General features: G+C 34.3%; 1 protein-coding gene across 13 annotated transcripts in view; it reads right to left on the bottom strand.

Moving 5' to 3' along the window:
- Positions 1-22,980, bottom strand: part of RNF144A (ring finger protein 144A) — a 161,362-nt gene that overhangs the window by 56,555 nt on the left and 81,827 nt on the right. For 7 of the 13 annotated variants that reach the window (XM_074288085.1, XM_074288083.1, XM_074288078.1 and 4 more), the window contains 2 exons: positions 11,550-11,668; positions 9,546-9,691 (listed from right to left, as the gene is read on the bottom strand). In XM_074288085.1, coding sequence (XP_074144186.1) covers positions 9,546-9,691; positions 11,550-11,553 — 150 coding nt within the window. In that variant the 5' untranslated portion in view covers positions 11,554-11,668. Of the gene's footprint in view, positions 1-9,545; positions 9,692-11,549; positions 19,042-22,980 lie in introns of all 13 variants that reach the window. The other 6 variants (XM_074288079.1, XM_074288077.1, XM_074288080.1 and 3 more) reach the window with 2 other exon arrangements.

The raw sequence follows: 22,980 nt of genomic DNA, 5'->3' as shown, positions 1-22,980 counted from the left end.
ATTATGTATTTTATCTGTTAGTTCTGTCATCATTATTTGGTTAGCCAAAAAGTTTTTGACGTTAAACAGGGGTCCCCCTACTCAGAAAGGTTGGGAACCAGTACAGTATGCTGTAACTATAAATAACATAGAAATTCAGAACCAAACATGCACACAGTTTTCAAGTGGAAATAATATCTCCCCATCACTTCCTGACTTTAGTCCTATCCTGATGCCCTGGATATTGTACTGAGCAAATATATTCTTCCTACCACAAAGTAGACCTCAAATAGAGAATATATGCTCTATTTAAAACCAGAAGAGTCTACTTGGAACCAAAGACAAATTCTGACTTTGTTACATACCAGCTGTGTGACCATGGAAAATTATTTATCTTTCTTTCCCTGTTTTGTCATTTGTAAAAATGCAGGATTTGGATTAGGTGATTTATTAAGACTATATCATATCTTCTAGATCTCCCCTATATTTTCTCTCCTCTTAGCTAAATATTCCCAATTCCAAATTCTCTCAGCATTTGACTTTTTCCAGGTCTTGTGCCATCTTTCCTTCCCTTTATGTCTTCCAACTTATTGAAACACTTTTCAATGGCTCAGTGTCTATATCTGCACACAAGATTTAAGATGTAGTCTAGACTTGGGCCCAAGGAGGAGCAGGAGATATTATCGCCTTGTTCTAAATACAGTGATACTGTTGCTATAGTTTGAAATGGATTACTGGCTAACACTGCATTTACAATGATTAAAATCCTAGAGGTCTTCTTCCTCTCCTAAGCACTGAGATGAATTCACTTGAATATCTCTCTGTGTGTTTTATACATTTATATGATTAGCACTTGGACTTTTATCATCATGCCTTTCCTTTACTGATTCCTCTCCTACCCCCCAAAATCCTAAGTCCCATCAGGTTTCTTATGCTCTTTCAGTGGAATTCAGGAATTCAAGTTGGAAAAGACCTCACAGACTACCTAGTTCAACCACCCCATTTTACTGATAAGGGAATTGAGGTTGAGATTGATTAAACAAATATCTTTTTTAAGGTTACTTTCCTCAAAGTGCTTTGCAAGTGATGTCATAAACAGAATTTGAATTTAAATCATTTGAATTCCAAATCCATTGCTGTTTACACTACACCAATGATTTTTAACTTATGGTCCTCACACCCTGGGATAGTCATGGAATTTTTACAGAAGTCCCACAAAGCCACAAGAATTTTTAAACAGCTTCTGAGAATTGAATAAATAATGTCTTACACATACACTCTTCCTTCCTTCCTTTTTTATCCAGTTATGACTTCACTCAGAAATTCTTAATATGGAAACAAAAAAATAAAAATCTATAGCAAATCACTTTAGAAAGATTCCTAATTCACTGAGAGGACACTTAACTTGCCCTTGGTTATAGTTTTAGTCTCAGGGGCAAGTCTCGAACCCATGTCTTTCAGATTCCTTTTTTTTTTTTTTTTTTTTTTTTTGCTGAGGCAATTGGGGTTAAGTGATTTGCATAGGGTCACATAGTTATGAAGTATCTAAGGCCAAATTTGAACTCAGGTCTTCCTGATTCAAGGCTAGTAGTGCTCTATCCACTGCACCATCTAGTGGCTCCTCAGATTCTTTAATCTACTCTGCACTTCACTTCTTCCTCTTCTTAATCTTCCTCCTCCACACTATTTATCTCATCCTAAATATCTAACCTAAATAAAAACATAAATAAATAAAATCAATACATCTGACATAAAAATATAAATAAAAAATAGGATATCTTTAAAGTCCTTAAGTCTCAAGTTTTAAACAAGCAAAAAGCTATTATTTAAGCTTTAATACTTTAGGACTGCACTAAAACTTTTAGGATTCCTATAAGTATTACTATTTTAAACATATATTGTGACAAATACAATACAAAACAATGTGTTTATGATGAAAAATTGCTATAGACTTTAAGTCTGATAGATAGTATTAGCCTCATGATTTAGTAAGTCATAAAAATTTTTAATGTTAAAAAAAGAGTCCTACTCAGAAATATTGGAAATCAATGTAATGTAGCATAACTACAAAAAGCATAGACATTCAGACCAAGGACATATATATGTGTCCCCTATACCTTATTTGCCAATACTCAGATATTTTCTCTTCTCCACACTACTGATTCACAGGCCAATGCTCAAATATTTTTGGCTAAAATTTTGCATATACTAAAAATGCTCTGAAGAATCAACCTTACTTTAAACTATTTAGTGGTGAGCTTAAAAAAAAAAAAAAAAAAACTTTCTGGAAGAGGAACATTTTGTTGCCTTCATATTCACTGACTTTACCTATTCTTTAGGTATAACAGAGCTTATTTTTTCATAAGAAATCTCTAGAAATAGAAGAAAGGAGAACCTTTTAATTAAGTTTTGTGAAAAGAATAAGAGAGAGTAAAGGGAGAGTAAAGTATGGAATATATTGAAGGGTATTTCTCCCTTTATCCCCCACTTTTACTATAAAATGTCCCTTATTTAATTCCAATGATAAAATTTTCTAGTTAAAAGAACATAAAACAAACATTCAACAAACATAAATAATAAAAATATACCATCATAAAAAATAAAATTATAAATATATATATATATATATGCCATTAATTTCAAATGTAGAAAAGCTTTTTTGGATAAAAATATTATTTTATATGAAAGTAATTATTTAGTCCATGTCAACATGCTTCACCATGATGACCCATATCTCCAGAAATACATGAATTCATTCTGATCTTCTAATTGAATGATGGATTATTTCTTTTTCTTTTTTAGTTTCTTCCAACACCTTTATCCCAACTCAGTAAAATGTCATAAGCAATTTCCTTTCCTCTGGGTTGAAGGTTTTTAGCTGTGGCTTCAATGTTTTTGGAAAGATATTTCCTGCACATCAGTAAGTAACATCTCAAATTTGAAAGGGGCATCCAAGATCACCTAATTCAACCCACAGCTGAACTTATCCTACAACACCCCCTAATGAAGTTTCTACTTGAAGTTTTATAATTATAGGAAACTCACTATTCTAACTGCCTGAAAATCGTTGCTTCTGTATAAGTCATCAAATGAACCAGACATCTCAAATTGGTAATTTTCTACAAGATGGAGGTCATCAACAGGATGATTTCAGAAAGGCCTGAGGAGACTTACATGAACTGATGCTGAGTGAAATGAGCAGGACCAGGAGATCATTATATACTTCAAAACAACACTATATGATGATCAATTCTGATGGACAAGGCCCTCTTCAACAATGAGATGAACCAAATCAGTTCCAATTGAGCAGTAAGGAACTGAACCAGCTACACCCAGCGAAAGAACTCTGAGAGTTGACTATGAACCACTACCTAGAATTCCCAATCCCTATACTTTTGCCTGCCTATATTTTTATTTCCTTCACAAGCTAATTGTACACTGTTTCAAAGTCCTATTCTTTTTTTACAGCAAAATAACTGTCTGAACATGTATACATATATTGTATTTAACTTAGAGTTTCTCATATTTAACATGTATTGGTCATCCTGCTGTCTGGGGGAGGGGGTGGGGGAAGGAAGGGAAAAGTTGAAACAAAAGGTTTTTCAATTGTCAATGCTGAAAAATTACCTATGCATAAAATTTTTGTAAAAATTAAAAAAATAAAAATAAAAGAATATAGAAAAAGATGGAGGTCATAACAAAATCATGCCTGCTAATTAGATATGATTTTTACCAACACTCATGTTCTATAAGTATTATATCAGTGAGTCCATATAATAACAAGAAGGACTTCCTAACTTTCTCTTGATTCCATAAAAAAGATCCTTACATGAGCACATTTGCTATATATAGATTTATTTTGTCTCACTCTTGCCATATAAGCAGTCCAGGTTCTTTTTCAGTAATATTTTTCTTTCATAATGAAATCTTTTAATCCATTTCTCAAATGTATTTCCTACTTTGTAATGTGATGTAGATTTTTCATTCTCATTTTGAAGTTTTCCATTATCCTCTGAGTGATAGTTTCTTTTTTTTTTTTTAATTAATTTTATAATTATAACTTTTTTGATAGTACATATGCATAGGTAATTTTTTACAACATTATCCCTTGTACTTCCTTCTGTTCTGAATTTTTCCCCTCCTTCCCTCCACCCTCTCTCTTAGATGGCAGGCATTCCCATACATATTAAATATCTTATAGTATATCCTAGGTACAATATATATGTGCAGAACCGAATTTTGTTGTTGTTGTTGTTGACGCAAAGGAAGAATTGGATTCGGAAGGTAAAAATAAACTGGGAAGAAAAACAAAAAAATGCTAACAGTTTACACTCATTTCCCAGTGTTTCTTCTCTGGGTGTAGCTGATTCTGTCCATCATTGATCAATTGGAATTGGGTTAGCTCTTCTCTATGTTAGAGATATCCACTTCTATCAGAATACATCCTCATCCTCATACAGTATCATTGTTGAAGTGTATATTGATCTCCTGGTTCTGCTCATTTCACTCAGCATCAGTTCATGTAAGTCTCTCCAAGCCTCTCTGTATTCATCCTGTTGGTCATTTCTTACAGAACAATAATATTCCATAACCTTCATATACCATAATTTACCCAATCATTCTCCAATTGATGGGCATCCATTCATTTTCCAGTTTCTAGCCACTACAAAAAGGGCTGCCAAAAACATTTTGGCACATACAGGTCCCTTTCCCTTCTTTAGTATTTCTTTGGGATATAAGCCCAGTAGTAGCACTGCTGGATCAAAGGCATAGTTCCATATTGCTCTCCAGAATGGTTGGATTTTTTTACAACTCCACCAACAATGCATCAGTGTCCCAGTTTTCCCCCATCCCCTCCAACACCCATCATTATATTTTCCTGTCATCTTAGCCAATCTGACAGGTGTGTAGTGGTATCTCAGAGTTGTCTTAATTTGCATTTCTCTGATCAATAGTGATTTGGAATATTCTTTCATATGAGTGGAAATAGTTTCAATTTCATCATCTGAAAATTGTCTGTTCATATCCTTTGACCATTTATCAATTGGAGAATGGCTTGATTTCCTATAAATTAGAGTCAATTCTCTGTATATTTTGGAGATGAGGCCCTTATCAGAATCTTTAACTGTAAAAATATTTTCCCAATTTGTTACTTCCCTTCTAATCTTGTTTGCATTAGTTTTGTTTGTACAAAAGCTTCTTAATTTGATGTAATCAAATTTTTCTATTATGTGATCAAAAATGATCTCTAGTTCTCCTTTGTTCACAAATTCCTTCCTCCTCCACAAGTCTGAGAGGTAAACTGTGATAAATATTTTCAATACTTCTTGAGAGAGTATAAGGTCCTTATATCTCAAAGCACAGAGCATTATTTGAAGGATACTTATTCTAAAATTATGAACTTTCTATAAAGCCAAAATTTGCCTTTTCTGAATCTTTCTCCCCATGGTTCCCAGTTCTGCTTTCAGGAGCTAAGAAGAAATTTACTCCTTTCAACTTTTATCCCCAAGATTTCCAGCATGACCACATTGCAAAACAAAACAAAATCAAAATTATTGCCTGTTTCAAGTTATTCACATACCCCTGAAATAATAATGATAAAAATAGTAACACCTGATATTTATAAAATGTTTTACAAGCATTCCCTTATTTGTAATAGAGAGCTGACTTTAGTCTTCATAAAATTAGGGTGCAAATCCTGATTATATTATATACTTGTTATTTAAAATTTGAAAAATAACTTAAATAGCACCACAAAATTCTCTAATAAGTTATAGAAGGATTGCATACTTGACTTAGTACTTGGGATTGTCCACACTAAGAATTCTATACACTAATGAAACTACAAATATGGAGTACAACTTGTATATGTACGTAACATCGGATAAAAGTAAGACATTCAAAACCGATAAGGAATTGCTTCACTGAATAATATTATTATTAAGACTAGTTAAAGTATATGAATAGACAGTTTTAAAGATGTAAATACATTATATTGAAAAGGATGTTCAATAGTCTCAAAATGATAGATTTTAAAAATCACAGATTTTTCACCCACTAGAATTGTAAACATTGTAAAAAAGAATATAATTCATTGTTGGCAAGGTAATGGAAAAAATAGGAACACTCACAAACTGCTAGGCTGCAAAACTATGCAAACCATTTGGAGATTAACATGACATATAATGAATAAGTCATACAATCAAATATATCTTTTCACTTATTCCATTTCCAGGACACTATTCCAAAAACATCTTTATAAGGTGCATGAGGGGGAAAACTATCTGAACAGGAATATAAAGAAATGTAAGATAGATAGAGAGATGTATGTGCATATACACACACACACACACACACACACACACACACACACAAACATATATCTGCTTTATTTACAATAGCAAAAAAAAAGTAGAATTAAATATCAAGTAATAAATTTTGGCATTTTTAATCAAAAGAACATAATAGTGCCATAAAATAAATATGAAGCCTTTAATTAATAGGAAAAATATTTTTAATAAGTAATGCAAGTTTTGGGTTTAGCAATAAGAAATGAAAAAGAAATTAAAGGAAATAGAACAGGCAATGGGGAGGCAAAGCTATTACTCTTTGCAGATGATATGATGTTATTCTGAATTCTAGAAAATCATCCAAAAACATACTTTAAATAATTAATAGCTTTAGCAAAGTTGCAGGATATGAAATAAATCCACACCAGTCATAAGCATTTCTATGTTACTAACAAAGCCCAGCAATAAGAGATAGAAAGAGAAATTCCATTTAAAATAACTATAAACAAAATAAAATATTTGGGTGTCTACCTGCTAAGATAAACCCAGTAACTAAACACAACTGCAAAACACAATTACATTTTCACACAAATAGTCAGAGCTAAACAATTAGAGAAAATATCAGTTGTTCGTGAGTAGTCCAAGCTAATATAATAAAAATGACAATTTTTCCTGAATTAGTTTACTTGTTCAGTGCCAAACCAAACTGTCAAAAATTATTTTACAGAGCTAGAAAAAATAGTAATAAAATTCATCTGAAAGAACAAAAGGTCAAGAATATCAAAGCAAGTGATAAAAAAAAAAAAATACAAAGGATGGTAGGTTAGCAATACTAGACCTAAAATTGTATTAAAGCAGTCATCAAAATAGAGTGGTAGATCAGTGGAATAGGTTAGACACATGACAAATAATCAATGACTACAGTAATCTAGTATTCAATAAATTCTAACACTCCACTTTCTGGGATAAGAACTCAATATTTCACAAAAAGTGATAGGAAAATTGGAAAATAATGTTAAAAATTCACCATAGACCTAGATCTCACATCCCATACCAAAATAAGGTCAAAATGGGTACATAGTTTAAGTGTAAAGGGTGATACTAAAAGCAAATTAGAAAAGCAAGAGATAGTTTACCTAGCAGATCTTTGAAGAAGGAAGGAATTTAAGGCCAAAGAAGAATTAGAGAACATTATGAAATTCAAAATGGACAAACTTTGATTATATTAAACTAAACAGTTTTTGCACAAACAAAACCAATATAGCTAAGATTAGAAGGGAAGCACAAAAATGGGAAAAAAAATATTTACAGCTAGTACATTCAATAAAGGCCTTCTTTCTAAAATACATAAAGAACTGGGTCAAATTCATAAGAATACAAGTTATTTTCCAATTGATAAATGGTCAAAGGATATGAATAAACAATTTTCAGAAAAATAATTTAAAGCCATTTGTGGTCATAAGAAAATGATCTAAATCACTATTGACTAGTGATATGCAAATATACAAATTAAAACAACTCTGAGGTACCACTTCACCCTTCTCAGATTGGCTAGGATGACAGGAAAAGTTAATGATAAATATTGGAGGGGCTGTGGGAAAAGTGGGACACTAATGCATTGTTAGTGGAGTTGTGAACTGATCTAACCATTCTGAAAAGCAATATGGAGCTATGCCCAAAGGGCTATAAAATTATGCATACTCTTTAATCTAACAGTACCACTATTGGGGCTGTATCCAAAGAAATCATAAAAGAGGGAAAATGTGCACAAATGTCTATAGCAGCTCTTTTTTGTGGTGGCAAAGAATTCGAAAATGAGTGGATGCTCTACAGTTAGAGAATGGCTGAATAAGTTATGAAAGCAATGGAATATTATCCTTATATAAAAATAATGAACAAAGCTGATTTTAGAAAGACCTGGAAAGATTTACGTAAACTGATGCTGAGTGAAGCAAGCAAAACCAGGAATATATTGTAGGATGATCAACTATGACAGACTTGGTTCTTTTCAGCAGTTCAATGATCCAGGGCAATCCCAATAATTTTTGGATGGAAAACATCATCAGCATCGAGAGAGAGAACTATGGAGACTAAATATAGATCAACACATATTCAATTTTTAAAATCTTTTTGTTCTGTTTTATTTTTCTCATGTGGTTTTTCCCTCTTGTTCTGATTTTTCTTTCCCAACATGATTCATAAGGAAATATGTAAAAAAATTAATGAAAATAAAATTTAAAAAAGAAGTAATGCAAGTAGTAGCAAGGTGGATAGAATGCCAGCTCTAGAGTTGGGAGGACTTGAATTCAAGTCTGACCTCAAATATCTTTGACTAAAATTATTTTCAAAGGAAAAAATAAATAAAAAGGAAAAATAATGACAAAGATACAAAATGGACTAGCTTAGAAGATGGCATATAAAATTATTTGCTTTTGTTTATTATTTCATTTGATTCTGCCTTTTTAAAGTGTTTGGTGTATTATTCCTTATTTTATGTTTTGTTTGTTTTTGTTCACTGTTAACAGTTTTATAATAACATAAATAAGATTATAATAATATTCATGAAATTAAGAGGGAAAAAGAAACACACTTAGACGAAGTTAGCCAAATATAAATTTTTTTTTTCTCCAAAAAAAAAGAACTCTTTAGGTTTGGAGGTGTCAATGAAAGAACTCTCCAATATCCCTACATCCAGCATCCACTTAGAGGCCTCCATATTGTCCATTACCTTCCAAGGCAACTCATTCTACTTCTTTAATAGTTCTGTTATGCAATTCTCTTTATATTAATGAAATAAGAAAACTGATTCAGGAAGCCAGTGTTTCATAAATTCTAAGTCTATGGAAGCTTCATTATGATCTTATGATAAAATCATTCTGATCTGGCACTGGGAATGTGGCAACTTCAGCAGTTGAAATACATATTTTTGTTTTTAAACAGAAGGCAGCCTGGAGCTACATTTAGAAATAAGCCTGTAGCTGTCTGTCCAATTGAGTTACCAATCAATGCTATGTCTGGCTGCTATATTTTAAATTGTGCTTGAAAATTAATTTTTTTTCTCTGTGATATCCTTGAGATCATAAGCAATAATGAAGTAAAAAGCTTGAACTTGGGAGCTCTAGTATCTTGAGACAAATTCCTAAGAGATGAATGTAGAATTAAATGGGCAAACAGAAATCAAGGTCAAAAGGGCTTTCTGTTTTCTTAAGACTCCACAATGGAAACTCAGCCATCTACTTGAAATAATTTCATAATATATGTTTCAAAAGGACCAACCAGGGTACAGAAGATGCATTGGCACTGGGCTATTGTTGTCATCTGCTCCAAAGGATATTCCCCAAGGCAGAGTTTACAAGACACCAAGGGATCGAGCGCCAGGTCCCACGTAGGCCTGTATCTTGCCATAGTCATCGTGGAGCAACCTAAAATGAGTGAAATGAAAGATTAGTACCACAAATGGTCTTCTCACTAGAGCTCAATCACCACCACTAAGCGGATATTTATCAGCAATGCCAGTTTTATGTAATCTAAGTGACCTCTACCCAAGTTCTCCTCCAATACCTCAGTGTATCATAGAGGCAAGTGAGAAAACATCAATTTATACAACTCCTATCTCAATGTTATAAGGTCTTTATGAGAAAGTTCTAAGCATCTGTGGAGAGGGTTCTTAATAAAAATATAAGAAAAAAGAAATAAGTAGACCTTTATAATATTATCCGGCAGATATAGTAACATAACTAAAAAGTCTATAGAAAATAAGAATCCTGTAGTGTTTTTTTGTTTTGTTTTGTTTTTTGTTTTTTTTAAAGCCTTGGGCTCTGGAAAGCAAAATTCAGGCTTAAAAATTCTTCTCAACAAGGTGTCTCCCATGCAAAGGTTGAGAGCATACTTGATTTCTTGTAAGATTAGTCAGTTCAATGATCCTCTGACTAGGATAGAGGATAAGGATTAGATCTATTATTTCTTTTGTAACAGGGAAATCCTGTAAGAAAACTCCCTCTAGCAATGAAGGACATCCACTTTTTTGTAATTTATATAGTCTTAGAGATTTGTATAAAGCACTAAAAAGCTAGAAGGCTGGCCTAAAGTCACAAAGCCAGTATATGTCAAAGTCCAAGTATTCCAGCCCTCTATCCACTAAACCATGCTACCCATAATTAGAATTATCAATTGAAGACTAAAACAAGGACATTCATACTCCACAACAGTGTTTGCCACCATCATGGAGAATGTCCCATTCAGCATCTTCTGAAGAAGTCCTATTCTTCACTGGCATGGAGGTGACCTTTGGTTCTTGACATCTAAGGAAGAAGAGTGCAAATTCTGGCAGATTCTATAAAACTCAAAAGGTTTTGAGCACAATTCCAAGGACAGATAGTATCTGCTATCTGAAGACCACTCTAGCTAAGCATGGAAAAGGCTCATCACCAGTTGGCTGGCCACTAGATGATGAATTCTCTAGCCATGGAAATGCAAGAAACCAATGAAGAAATACAAAATGGACTTTGGTACCAAGTAACCACCTGCTCTTAGCAGAGGCAATAGCAGAGTTAGGAAAGTAGGCTAAGAATCAAAGAGGCTCATCACCAGTTGGCTGGCCACTAGGGGATGAATTCTTTTACTATGGCAATATAAGAAACAGAAGAAGAAAATACAAAATGGCTTTTAGTATTTCAGACATTCAGGCAGCAGCCATCTGTTTCTGCAGGGGTAGCAGAAAAATGACAGGAAAGGAGGCAGAAATTTCAAAGAATCACACAAGTATTTCCATAGCACACTGAAATTGTTAATAATAACAATTATCATCATCAATGCCATCATCATCATCATCATCTTCATCATCATCCCCATAATCCTGGTTACTACTAGAATTGTCCCCAAGACACTTTTAACAAGCCTACAGAAGATGGACTTAACAGCTCAATATTTTTTCATTCAGTTATCAAAAAGCAGTTATTTTTATGCCTTTGCAATAGTTTGCAGAATATTAAATATAAAAGAATAATAGCATGATAATAGCTTGTCCCAGGACTATTTCTATCTGACTTCCACAGAAAAAAGATGAGAACAAGACTGATAATAAGAGAAGAATAAGATGACAATAATAACAATAACAGCTTATATCTATGTATATAGTGCTTTAAAGTCTGTAGAGTAAACCACATACATTATTATCTCATTTGAACCTCACAACAACCCTGGGAGGCAAGTACTACAGGTATTATCATACCCATATTATAGATGAGTTTACTGAGATTCAAGAGAGATTAAGTGACTTACCCATGGTCACACAGCTAGGAAGTGTCAGAGGCAAGGTTCGAACCCAGGCCTTCCTGACTCCAAGTCCAGCACTGTCCACCAAGCCAATTCTATTTAGGTACAATGTTTCAGAGTTGTATCTATTGCATAAAGCGAGATTCACTTGTATAGTTAATCAGAGTGCCATACTTGAAAACTTATAATACGGGCAATTATAATTCAATGTGAGTAACAACAACTTAAATCTGTTAGACACATCAAAAGTTATATTTATAATTAAATTATCGTCTGTGCATATTTGTTGATGCCCAAATAAATATTTAATTTATTCCTTTGCCCAAGACTGCACTTGAAACTGAAGAGTAAAAACCAAACAAAAAAAATATCATTCATTCTTTCAATCCATGAATCTTTGAGCTCATGTTAAATGCAAAATGCTGTTATTAGGATCTTAGGACCATGGATATAGAACTAGAAGAGACTCAAGAGGCCATTTACACCTCTGCAGAACAGCAGCCTTATTTTTCTGTTAAAGGAAACGGAGGTCCAGAGTAGTGATTAAGGCAGCTGAACTCGGTTTCATTCCATTCTTTCTAATGTACCGCATTTTTTCTCTCTTCACAGGTAAAGTGCTAGGTCTCGAAGAACAAGACACAGGACAGAATTCTTTACACAGGGCTTATAGTATCACTTGGACAGAGAACTGACTCACTTAAGGGCTAAATCATGTAATACTAGCTTAAGTGGCAAGGCAGCTCTGCAGAGGGAATACATTAGGGCTGAGAGAAGGAAGAATATGAGAGTAGTCTTGAAAGAGCAATAATGGAAAGAAATGGAATTGTCATGAAATGGGGAAGGGAAGAAGATAGGACAGACTGCATGGAAACCAATGAGCATGGAGTTTTCTAGAAGTAATAAGGAATATTTTAACTAAGTGGAAAATACTGATAGTACGAGTGATGGCTACCTTAGCCAAAGTATTGTTAAATCATTTCTAAAAAAACATCCTTGTTCTCAAACATGTTCTGTACCATTATCTGCCCACTTCTATTCATTAATACATTCAATGAAGCTTCAAAAAGACAAAGCATTTCCAGGGGAGTGACTTAAAGTTATGATGCACAGGACTCATCACAGGATCACAGGCTTAAAGCCTGAAGGGCTTTGAGTCATCTTCATCCAAAGTGACACAAACCATAAGGTCCTAGTACTTTACCAACTCAAGTATAAGAATACTTCTCTAGGAAGTAAAAGTAGTTTTTTTTGGTTTAGTTTTTTGGGAGTAAAGCGGAAGGACCACCTTACATCAAGACCTTAAAAGGATACTGTAGAAATGATCAAAGGGGGCAACTGAGCACATCTGGCCAGGGTACAGACTTCCTAAGCCGAAATGTGATGTATAGAAACCCTAGACCTCTTCAGGCACTTTGTCTACTGTCTCCAATCTCAGGTATTAGATTTCAAATCTGAGTTCAAGCAGATGAAAAAATAATAGTTTTTGCAAAGAGCATCACACCAAATCTGTAAAGTAAGTACTAGAAATAATTTTGGTGTCATTGCACAAATGAGGAAACTGGCATTTATAAGTAGCAGCAGCAGGGATTTGAAACCTTATTTCAATAGACTCCAAGACTAGAATTCTATCTCACTCCTCAACCATGCTATTCTATTAATAGCTCCTTTCCATTTCTTTCCAATTCTCCACCTCTCTCCATCCCCTCACCTGAGCAATCACTGGTTTTTGTTCTTTTACCTGTTATAGTGAGAGTTCCCTTTCCCCCTTCCTCCTTCTTTTCCTATCTTTAGCTCACTACCACAAACCCTCCCTCCCTTAGATTTTTTTTTAAGAGATCAATATATTTCTGGTGACCCAAATCATTAAACTTCCTCTTCATGGTGGTGAAATTCTGTTTCCTAAATAAGCCTTTTAAACAAAATATATAGTGAAAATTCATGGCTCATCATGATAGGTAGACATCCAAAATTTCTGGCAGGGTTTAGGAAGCAGGAAAGGTTTTGAATTTGCTTTCCTCATACCAACCTAACTAAGGATGGAAAGGTTGATGAATTATTTGGTCATGGCAACCCATAAAACAAAACAAATGATAATGCAAAATGGTCCATAGTCCTATAATACTCCTTTCTATTTCTGTAATGACACTAGCAAGGTAAGAGACAGGGGAGCAAAGAATGCCAAGAATTATACTGTTTAAGATCATCTATAAGCCTTCTCTAGTTACCAACTATAGGTACTGTGTGAGATCCTTGTCCAATGACAATAAGCAAAAATTTTACTTTGAAGAAATGTCTTGATATTTTACCATACATTAAAACTAGAAGATAAAATGAATTTGAAACTATGTGGAAGGATAAGTTCTCTTGGAGAAGAGATGAAGAGATTGGCAAAGACAGTTTAACAATAAGTTCCAAGACTACAAGAAACAATTTCATGGGATAATTTGGTTCTCTGGTATTGTAGTATCCATGATTAAGTCTCTTTATAAAGACCACTCACCATGACAATAATCAGAACTTATGCACCATCACCAGTTGCTGAAGAAGAAAATTTTTTTCTGTCTCTAAGCTCTGAAGAGCACTGGGGCTTGAAGTCAGAGGAGAATGTCAAATTCTGGCTTTTGTACTTACTAGAAATGTGAAGGAGTTATACAATACCTCTGGACCCCAGTTTCCTTGATCTGTAAAATGTGAGAATTGAACCAAAAGATCTGAGATTTCTCCCTTCCAGCTCTTAGTTTATGATTCTATAAAATTCTACAAAGCACCTAATGAAAAATTCTTTAAGTGAAGTTCAAATATCTATAATAACTGCTGAGTTCAAAGAAAATGTGAAAAGAAGCAAAGAAAGAAAAAACAAAAGAAAAAATGTTTGAGAAAATGTGGATCTGGAAGAAGGAATGAAAGAAGCCAAAGACTCATAGCTTATACAGAAGCCACAAAACTAATACTTCATCAATACTTTCTTCAAGAAAAGAATCAGAAGGCACTAGGCCTGGTGAGAACAAAATAACAGTATAACAAACAATATAGATCAGTGGAACTCTCATTAGACAGTAGGCCTAAATTTATAGACAGCTTATTGAAGAAAGACTGTCACATTAATAATGCATTTTTTTCTGCATGTTGATTCAAAACATTCCAGTATTTTTGCCAAGAAAACTCCACTAATGTCACAATGAGTCAGACATGGCTGAAACAACTAAACAACAATAAATACCCATGACTGTTAAGGGAACTATACATGAAGGATATTTGAGTTGACATGAGAAAAAGTTTCACAGAATGAAAACTCATGGTGAAAACCATGAAGACTTGATGACATCATTAAGATCACATATTCATCAAAGTATTAAAGTAACTGTTTCAGCATTGATTCTTTCTCACCGACAGCTCACTGAAGACAGAGACCGTAACTGAATCTACATTTGCACAACATCTAATGCACAGCAAGATGCTTGATGATTGAATGACTGAATATGATGTCCTTCTAGCACAGAGATGAAGATCCAGTCATCAAGCCTTCCTGGACTGATACATTACTCAACTAAAATACCCTAAAGTTCATGGAAAATTTAGATTGTATCATTCAGAATATTCAACAATCAGATTACAGAAAAAATGAAGATAATCTTGCCTCTGCCATATTCCTGCAGTGTAGCCTTGAGCAAGCCCCTTCCCTTTTCTCAGCTTTCTTTTCTTCTTTCATTAAAAAAATTGATTAAGACTAAATACATACAAAATATTACTTCCTAAGAGGACTTTCCTGATGCCCCATTTCCCCTTTCTCTCCCAAATTATCATCTATCTACTCTGCAGATTATTATACATATACTTATATCTGCACACATTGTCATCTTCAATAGAATGTAAATTCCTTGAGGATAGGGATTGTTTAATTTTTTTATCTTTTTATTCCTAACACTTAGCACTGTGCCAGTCATATAGCAGGCTTTTAATAGACAGTTGTTGGTTGATATATAATAGATGATCTTTATTTTACCTCTTGCCTCTAATAATCCATGCTTTCATAACAGGATTGGTCCTACTAACAGGATTAGATTAGGTAATCACACATATAGTATGGCTTTAAGAACTCTGGGAAGACACTGATAAACTCAAGAACACTACCTCATCTATTCACTCCTTTTTAAGTATACTTTGATGAAGGTTCTTGCCACATTTATGTGGATTCCATGCTGAAAGTTGATGAATAAATTTCAGTCATCAGAACTGGAATGTTACAGGGATAAAGAAGCTAAAAGCCAGGATCTGAGGGAGGTGTAGGCCAAGTATTTATACCAAATAATTACTTTTCCACATATCTACCACCAGCTATAGAAGGGACCTAATATAGTTTGCAATGCCTGTGGACTTTCATTTTCTGATTTTAGAAAATGTATAAGGTACTCATTTGGCTTGAAACTATAGTCCCTGTTAAAAGATAAGACTTCTTTGGAAAAGGTATATATTTCTATCGTATCTAGGATATACTGTAACACATTTAACATGTATGGGATTGCCTGTCATCTAGGGGAGGGGGTAGAGGGAGGGAGGGAGGGGAAAATTCAGAAAAGAAGTGAGTACAAGGGATAATGTTGTAAAAAAAAATTACCCATGCATATGTACTGTCAAAAAAAATTATAATTATAAAATTAATAATAATAAAAAAGAAAAGGTATATATTTCTTATTATAACTCATTACAAGTTTTTGGCATTTTCCTGAATAATGTTTTTATTTTAGGGAGGATTAAGAAAAAAACTGAATAGTTGGAAACTAAGAAGGAAATATGTGGTACTTCCTGCTGTTGGCCACTGAGAGGAAGGAAGTGATATACAAGATTTTTAGCAATAGAAAAGATTTCAAGTATAAGTCTCACTTCTTCTCTGTCTCTCTCTCCCCCCACCCAGTTCTCTCCCCTCCCTCCCTTCACTCCTCACCCCTCTCTCTCTTCTTAAAAACAATTAGATGAAGATGGAATTCAATGAAATTCCAAAATCTAATTGTGATGCTGATATGATGAAGCTTGAAAGAGGGTAAGAGAATCTCAAAGTTAGAAGGGACTTCAAGGGTCATAGTTATATTTTTTAACAAGTTGCCATCCAGCCTCTGTTCCAAAACTGCCAAAGACAAATTAACAACTGCTTTTGTGGTACCTCATTTTACTCTGGGACTCTTATTGTCAGGAAATTGTTCTTTAATATTAGTAAGTTTTTCAGGAAAATGTACCTCTCTATAATTTCTATTCTAGTTCCTAGCTCTGCCTTCTGGGGACCAATTTCTTTTCCACACAATAAGGTCTTCAAATTCCAGAAGAAAGCTATCTCATCCCCCTTAAGTCTCCTCTTCTCTACACTGGATATCTCCAGATCCCATAATGAAGAGGTCAAAGTGGATAGCCCAACATGCAAATGATTAACAGAATCGTACATCCTCAAGAGAAATCCCTTTCTTATATAAACTTCAAAGGATTTACAACCCTCTAAGGACCTTCTTTGATATACAAACTTCTCTATATCTGAAGGAAACAGAAAAGTCCTTTGCAAATATAACTCTGCTTTATGATCCTGTTTGTGTATAAAATGAACCTCCAAAATTCTATTCTTTGCACTAGGCTTTCTACCTGGAAACCTTTGCCCACCGACTCTCCTTTGCATCCCTTTCCTGGCAATTTGGCTTTTCTCCCTGGAGGCCAATTGCCCGCCTATCCCTTTTCTAATCAATAAAGATTTTGTTTTAACACAGCAATTGAGTAGGCAAATTCATTTGCTATGAATCTAGCCTTGGCATTTTGGAGGAAGAGGAGAGAGAGAGAGAGAGAGACAGATAGCCAGATAGTCAGAAAAGAACCACTGACCCATCTCTGCCCAGAGTTTACTATCCTTTTCATTCGCCCTCTTCAATAAGGCATTGTCTCCAGGCTCATCTTCATCCAAAGGTAGGTATGATGAGGGTTGGGGTCCCTTTAAGATTCCTTTCTAATTGCCCAACCCATGACTGACCTTGATTCACAAATCCTGGTCAAAGGCACCCTTTTAATATCCAAGCCCAGCCCCCACCATCATCAGGTAGGTGTAACAACAGTTAGAGATAACTGGGCCTGGGATCAGGAAGAACTAAATGAAAATCCAGCCTCAGATATTTAGTAATTTTATGAGGCTGGGTAAGTCACTTAACTTTGCCTCTCTTTACTCAGTTGTTAAATGGGAATAAAATAGGATCTACTTCCCAGGTTTGTTGTAAGAATCAAAGATAAAACATTTGTAAAGTGCTTAGCACAGAGTGTGTCACAAAATAGAAGATGCTATATAAATCCTAATTCCCTTTCCTTCCTACTGGCAAAATACCAATTGACAATCAAGTCTTTTTTCCCCCCAAGACTTGAAACTCTTTTGGCCAACCTGCCCCTGCATGCTAACCTTGAAGTGCTTGTGAGTTGAAAGTTACAATTTAGTTTCAACATTATATTCCTCTCACAAGGTTTACCAATGTTTTTGTAGCTATTCTCTAGGAATCAAATAAAAAATAAAACACAAAGCTATTCACTCCCCCTCCATTTGTACTCATGCACCTGATTCTGACAAATTCTCTCATACACAAGAAAAGTCCAGCTCAGAAATATTTCCTTCATTCCCTCTCTGACATTAAGTTTAATGAAAGAAAGCCCATTTTTCTGCATTATTCTCTCTCATATATTTATTCAGTTATGTTGCATTATTTGTGTGTATAAATTATTTCTCACCCAGAGAGATAGTGTTATCTAGATGAAGAAGAAACAAAAGATCTGGATTCAAAGAGTGGTTCTGATATTTCGTAGCCATATGATCTGAGATCCTTCACTTCTCTCAATTCCTTATTTATACAAGGATACTGGACTCTCCAAGATTCAAATTCTTTGACACCAGGTGAATCACAATAATTCTGAAAATCTGAAGAGCAGAGAGAATGCTAATTCTACAAAAGAACCAATTTTTATCAGAATCTGTTTTAATAAAAAACAATTCTGTGATTTAGAGAGAGACTGAGTTTTAGGACATCATCTGCTTTCATCTTACTCCCTCCACAACATTCTGGGGGATATCCAAAGAGGTTGAGGAGTTCATTTTTCAATACCTTAGCCCTGGGTGGCAATAATAACAAACATTTTCCTCACCACAGCTACTGGGAAGAACATTACAGCTCTGTTGCCAGGACAACCAAGATTGGAAAGAAAAGCTTTTTGGTCTAAGAGCTTTCTTATCAGTCTCTGGCATTGATACATACAATAGGGTAAACAATATAAGGGGTGGAAAGGGTCAGGAAGCCTTCTAATCCTAATTATCAGTCCAGATTTGGGGTAAACCACTTAAATCCTCTGGGCTTTGGCTTTCTCACTTGAAAAATCAGAATAATAATATTTGTAAGAGCTATTTCAAGAAAACAGGCAATAGGATATAATGAAAAGAGTACTTACTTGCTGTCACAGGACAACTGAGTAGTAGAATGATAGTTCTGCCCTACATAGTAAAAATGGATGTAAATCAGTATAATTGGATATAAATCACTTCTCTCTTGGTCTTAAATTGCCTTTTACTTAAATGAAAGGGATTGAAGCAAAAGATCACTAAAGCTCCCTCCTTCTATCTCTAAAGCCTGCAATTTCACCTATCCTGGTTCTACCATTTCCTAACTATGTCTTAAATAAGTTCTAGCTTCTTAAACTTTGGATTGGGAACCCATATGGGAGTCTAATAACAGAATGTAAAGAACATGAAATTATGAATTATTATCAGCAAAGTTAAATCTGTATACCTATTTTATATATAATATATTTATGGTCATATAAAAATTTTAAGGCAAAAAGATTCATGTATGGAAAAAATTTAAGAAGCTTTCAAGTAAGTTACTAAAACATTTCTAAGCCTCAGTATCTTTAAGAACAACACCTGCAATTATTATAGAGTTATTAAAAGGAAAATTAATTAAAAGGTATAAAAGCATTATATTAACAAAAGCTATTTTTCTTACTATTGATTCTCAGCAAAAAATGTATCCCATTATATGGTCCTCCCCAAAATGAAAGCTAAAATGCTGCAAGTATTTAAGTGTTCATTCTGCTATTGTGATACTCATCTAGAAGAAAAAGAAATCTTACAAATAGAGAAATTAATCACAAGATGGGAGAACAATCGTTTGTTTCTTCTTCTTCTCCAGACTAAACCTCTTTTGTTTTCATTGCTCAGTCATCCTCTCTGTCCCTATATAGATGGCATATACCCTAGGTTTCTATCTTGTGTCCTCTTTTCTCAACACACTCTTCTTCTCTGTTTAGTCTCAGTTCTTACAACTCTCTATGTGCAGATTATTCTAAAATCTTCCTAACTAGCTGTCATTTTCTATCTAATTCAAGAAATCCAAAACAGAACACATTCACTCTCTTTCTTTCCAACTTTCCTTTTCCTATCCAAAGTACCACCACCCTTCCAGTGGTCCAGGCTCACTGACTTAGAAGCATCCTCTACTCTACCTCATCCCCCACCCTCCACCCCATTAACCAATCATAGGCTAGTTCCTCTTAAATCTACCTCTACAACAATTCTCAAATCTGTCTCTTCTCTACTCAAAGGGCTCCAGTTTAAGTCTACATCACCACTCCGCCACAGCATTGCAAAAGCCGCCTCCTTGACCTCCCTGCATTCAGTTTCTCCCTGCTCCAAACCATTCTCTAAATTGTTGTCAAGCTGATTTTCCTAATGCACAACAGCTAATTGTGTCTCCAGAAGCTCTTTACTACAATGAGTTTACCATTGCCACAAGATAAAATGCAAACTCCACTCTTTTGCATTTTAAACCTTTTACAAATATGTCTAACAAATCTTTCAAGGATCATTATGCATCACTCTCACACTGGTGCACTGCATCAAATTAAATCAGTCTACTGGTCGTTTTCTCAAAAATAGCTTGGGCTCTCCAGCCTCCTAGTCTTTGTCCATAAGGTTGTCCCTAAAGGATAGAATGTTTTCCCTTCTTAAATTTGCTCTAAGTATCTCTCCACTACCACAAGCTCACAGGTGCATTTTCTCTGGCTATTTCATAGCTGGAATTTTTCCCTACCTCTGTTATGGACAGAACTTGAAACAAGGTACTAAGTGGAATTTGAGGAGACAATGATTAAATCTAGTTTAGCATTGATTTAATCATACAACAAATAATGATTTCCTAGTGATATAATGATTGGTGTGTACTTAGTGTAGAGCATATAAGCTAGGAGCCTCAGCCAGGATTGATCCTAGGAGATTCAGAAGCCAGAGAAGGCAGACGGGATCTCAAGCTCTTGGAACTAAAGGAGAGAGATAGGCCTCTAATAAAACTACCTGAGCCCCAAATGAAGGAAATAGGACTCTGAAGCAGACAATAAAGGATTTGGACTTTAACACCTGGCTGCACTTGTGGTGATTACTGAACTGAAATGAAGGCTGTTCCCAGAGATCCTAAGAAAACCTAACCAAAGAGGCCATTATACACCTCTGCTTCACCTACTGATTTGTCTGTACTCCTTTAATCTTATCCAATTAAGTCTCAACTAAAATCTCATTTTTACAGAAAGCTTTTCTGAACACCTCTTAATTCTAGTACTTTCCCTCTGTTAATTATTACCTTTTATCATATATATATATATATATATATATATATATATATATATATATATATATATATATATATATACACACACACACACACACACATACACACACATATATATACATACATATATGAGAGCACTTTTTGTATGTATATATACACACAGATACATATATGTGTATACACACACATACACATATGTAATAGATGTGTTGCATAATGTGTCTCCCATTAAACTGAGTTCTTTGAGGGCGGGAACTGCCCTTTGCCTTCCCTTGCTTGGTACAGTGACTGAAGGAGGCACTTAATAAACATTTATTAATCGGTTGATTGATTGATTAAAGCAGTAGAGCAAGAAATTGAACTCAGGAGATCAAATTCCTTATCTAGCAATCTATACCATACATTTGGCAAACATTTATGGAATAACTACTATTTCCCAGCTAACATGCTAGACCCTGGGGGAAGATAAAATAGTCAATACTCTCATGGAATTTAAGATAACATATTCAAAGAACACCTACACATACATCAAAATAATTATAATAAAAAGAAGTTGTATATAAGAAGGAAGTAAATTACATACTATGTAAATGATGATGGAGAAGAAAAGGATTTTTGTTTACTGTCATGTTTGGGAATATTAGGGAAGACTTTTTATGAGCCTTCATATGGACAGGATTTCAGCATATGGGGATGGAAGAATAAGGAATTCAAACATTAGAAACACACAGAAGTAAGAAAGTTCATCAGAGGCACTTCAGCTTTTGTACTTAAGCCTCTTCAGTAAACTTATTCACTTCTCACCCTCTTACTGGCAGGCAAAGAAAAAATAAATAAAAACAATTTTTAATTAAAAAAAACAACAACTCCCAAAGCTTCCTTTTGCAGAGGGCTCAGAATCCCATCCATTTCTTCATTTATAGTTTAGTTTTGACTACATCATGATAATTCTGTTCCTTGACATCTCTCCACACTTTTCATTTCTTTTTTGTATTGTCTTCTCTATCAGATTATAAATTACTTGAGTGAAGGATTGCTTCATATATATATATATATATATATATATATATATATATATATATATCCCTAGTGCTTAGTACATTAGTGTTTGATTAATAAATGTGTACTGTATTATGTTATATGAAATAGATATCTATGTGAGCAGTCCAAACTAGCTGCATCATAAGGCTGAAAAGATAGCGTAATAATGTTAGGTTGTGGGGAATTTTGAATGTGATGATAAAAAAGAATTTCATTCTAAAAGCAATAGGGAACCACAAAAGTTTTTTGAGAAATAAACTGATATGTACAACAACAACAAAAATTCTATGATTTCTATGAAGGGCAGGCTTCATGGAAGACAACTGGAGGTAGGAATAACTATTCAAACCCTTTTGAAGCATTCTACATGTGCAGAAATAAAAGTCTTTACTAGGTAAATAGATGCCTATGAGAATATAGAGAAGGAGTAGAAGAGGCAAGAGATAATATGGTTGAAAGACACTACTTAAGATGCTCATCAACTGGGGAATGGCTAAATTATGTTATGCTGTAAGTATATAATGGAATTACTGTTCTGTAAAAACATGATGAAAAAGCTAATTTTAGAAAGGCCTGGAAAGATTTACAGGAAGTAATGATGAATGACACAAGCAGAACCAAGAATGCATTGTACATAGTAACAGCAAAATTGTGGAATAATCGACTATGAAATACTTGGTTCTTCTCAGCAGTTCAGTGATGCAAGAAAATCCCAATAAACTCTGGATGATGGAAAACACAATCTGCATCTAGTGAGAGAACTAGGGAGA

This window comes from Sminthopsis crassicaudata, chromosome 2 (genome assembly GCF_048593235.1).
Source record: "Sminthopsis crassicaudata isolate SCR6 chromosome 2, ASM4859323v1, whole genome shotgun sequence".
NCBI lineage: Eukaryota > Metazoa > Chordata > Mammalia > Dasyuromorphia > Dasyuridae > Sminthopsis > Sminthopsis crassicaudata.
The sequence above is the reverse complement of the archived record's forward strand: the minus strand, read 5'-3'. Positions and strand labels throughout refer to the sequence as shown.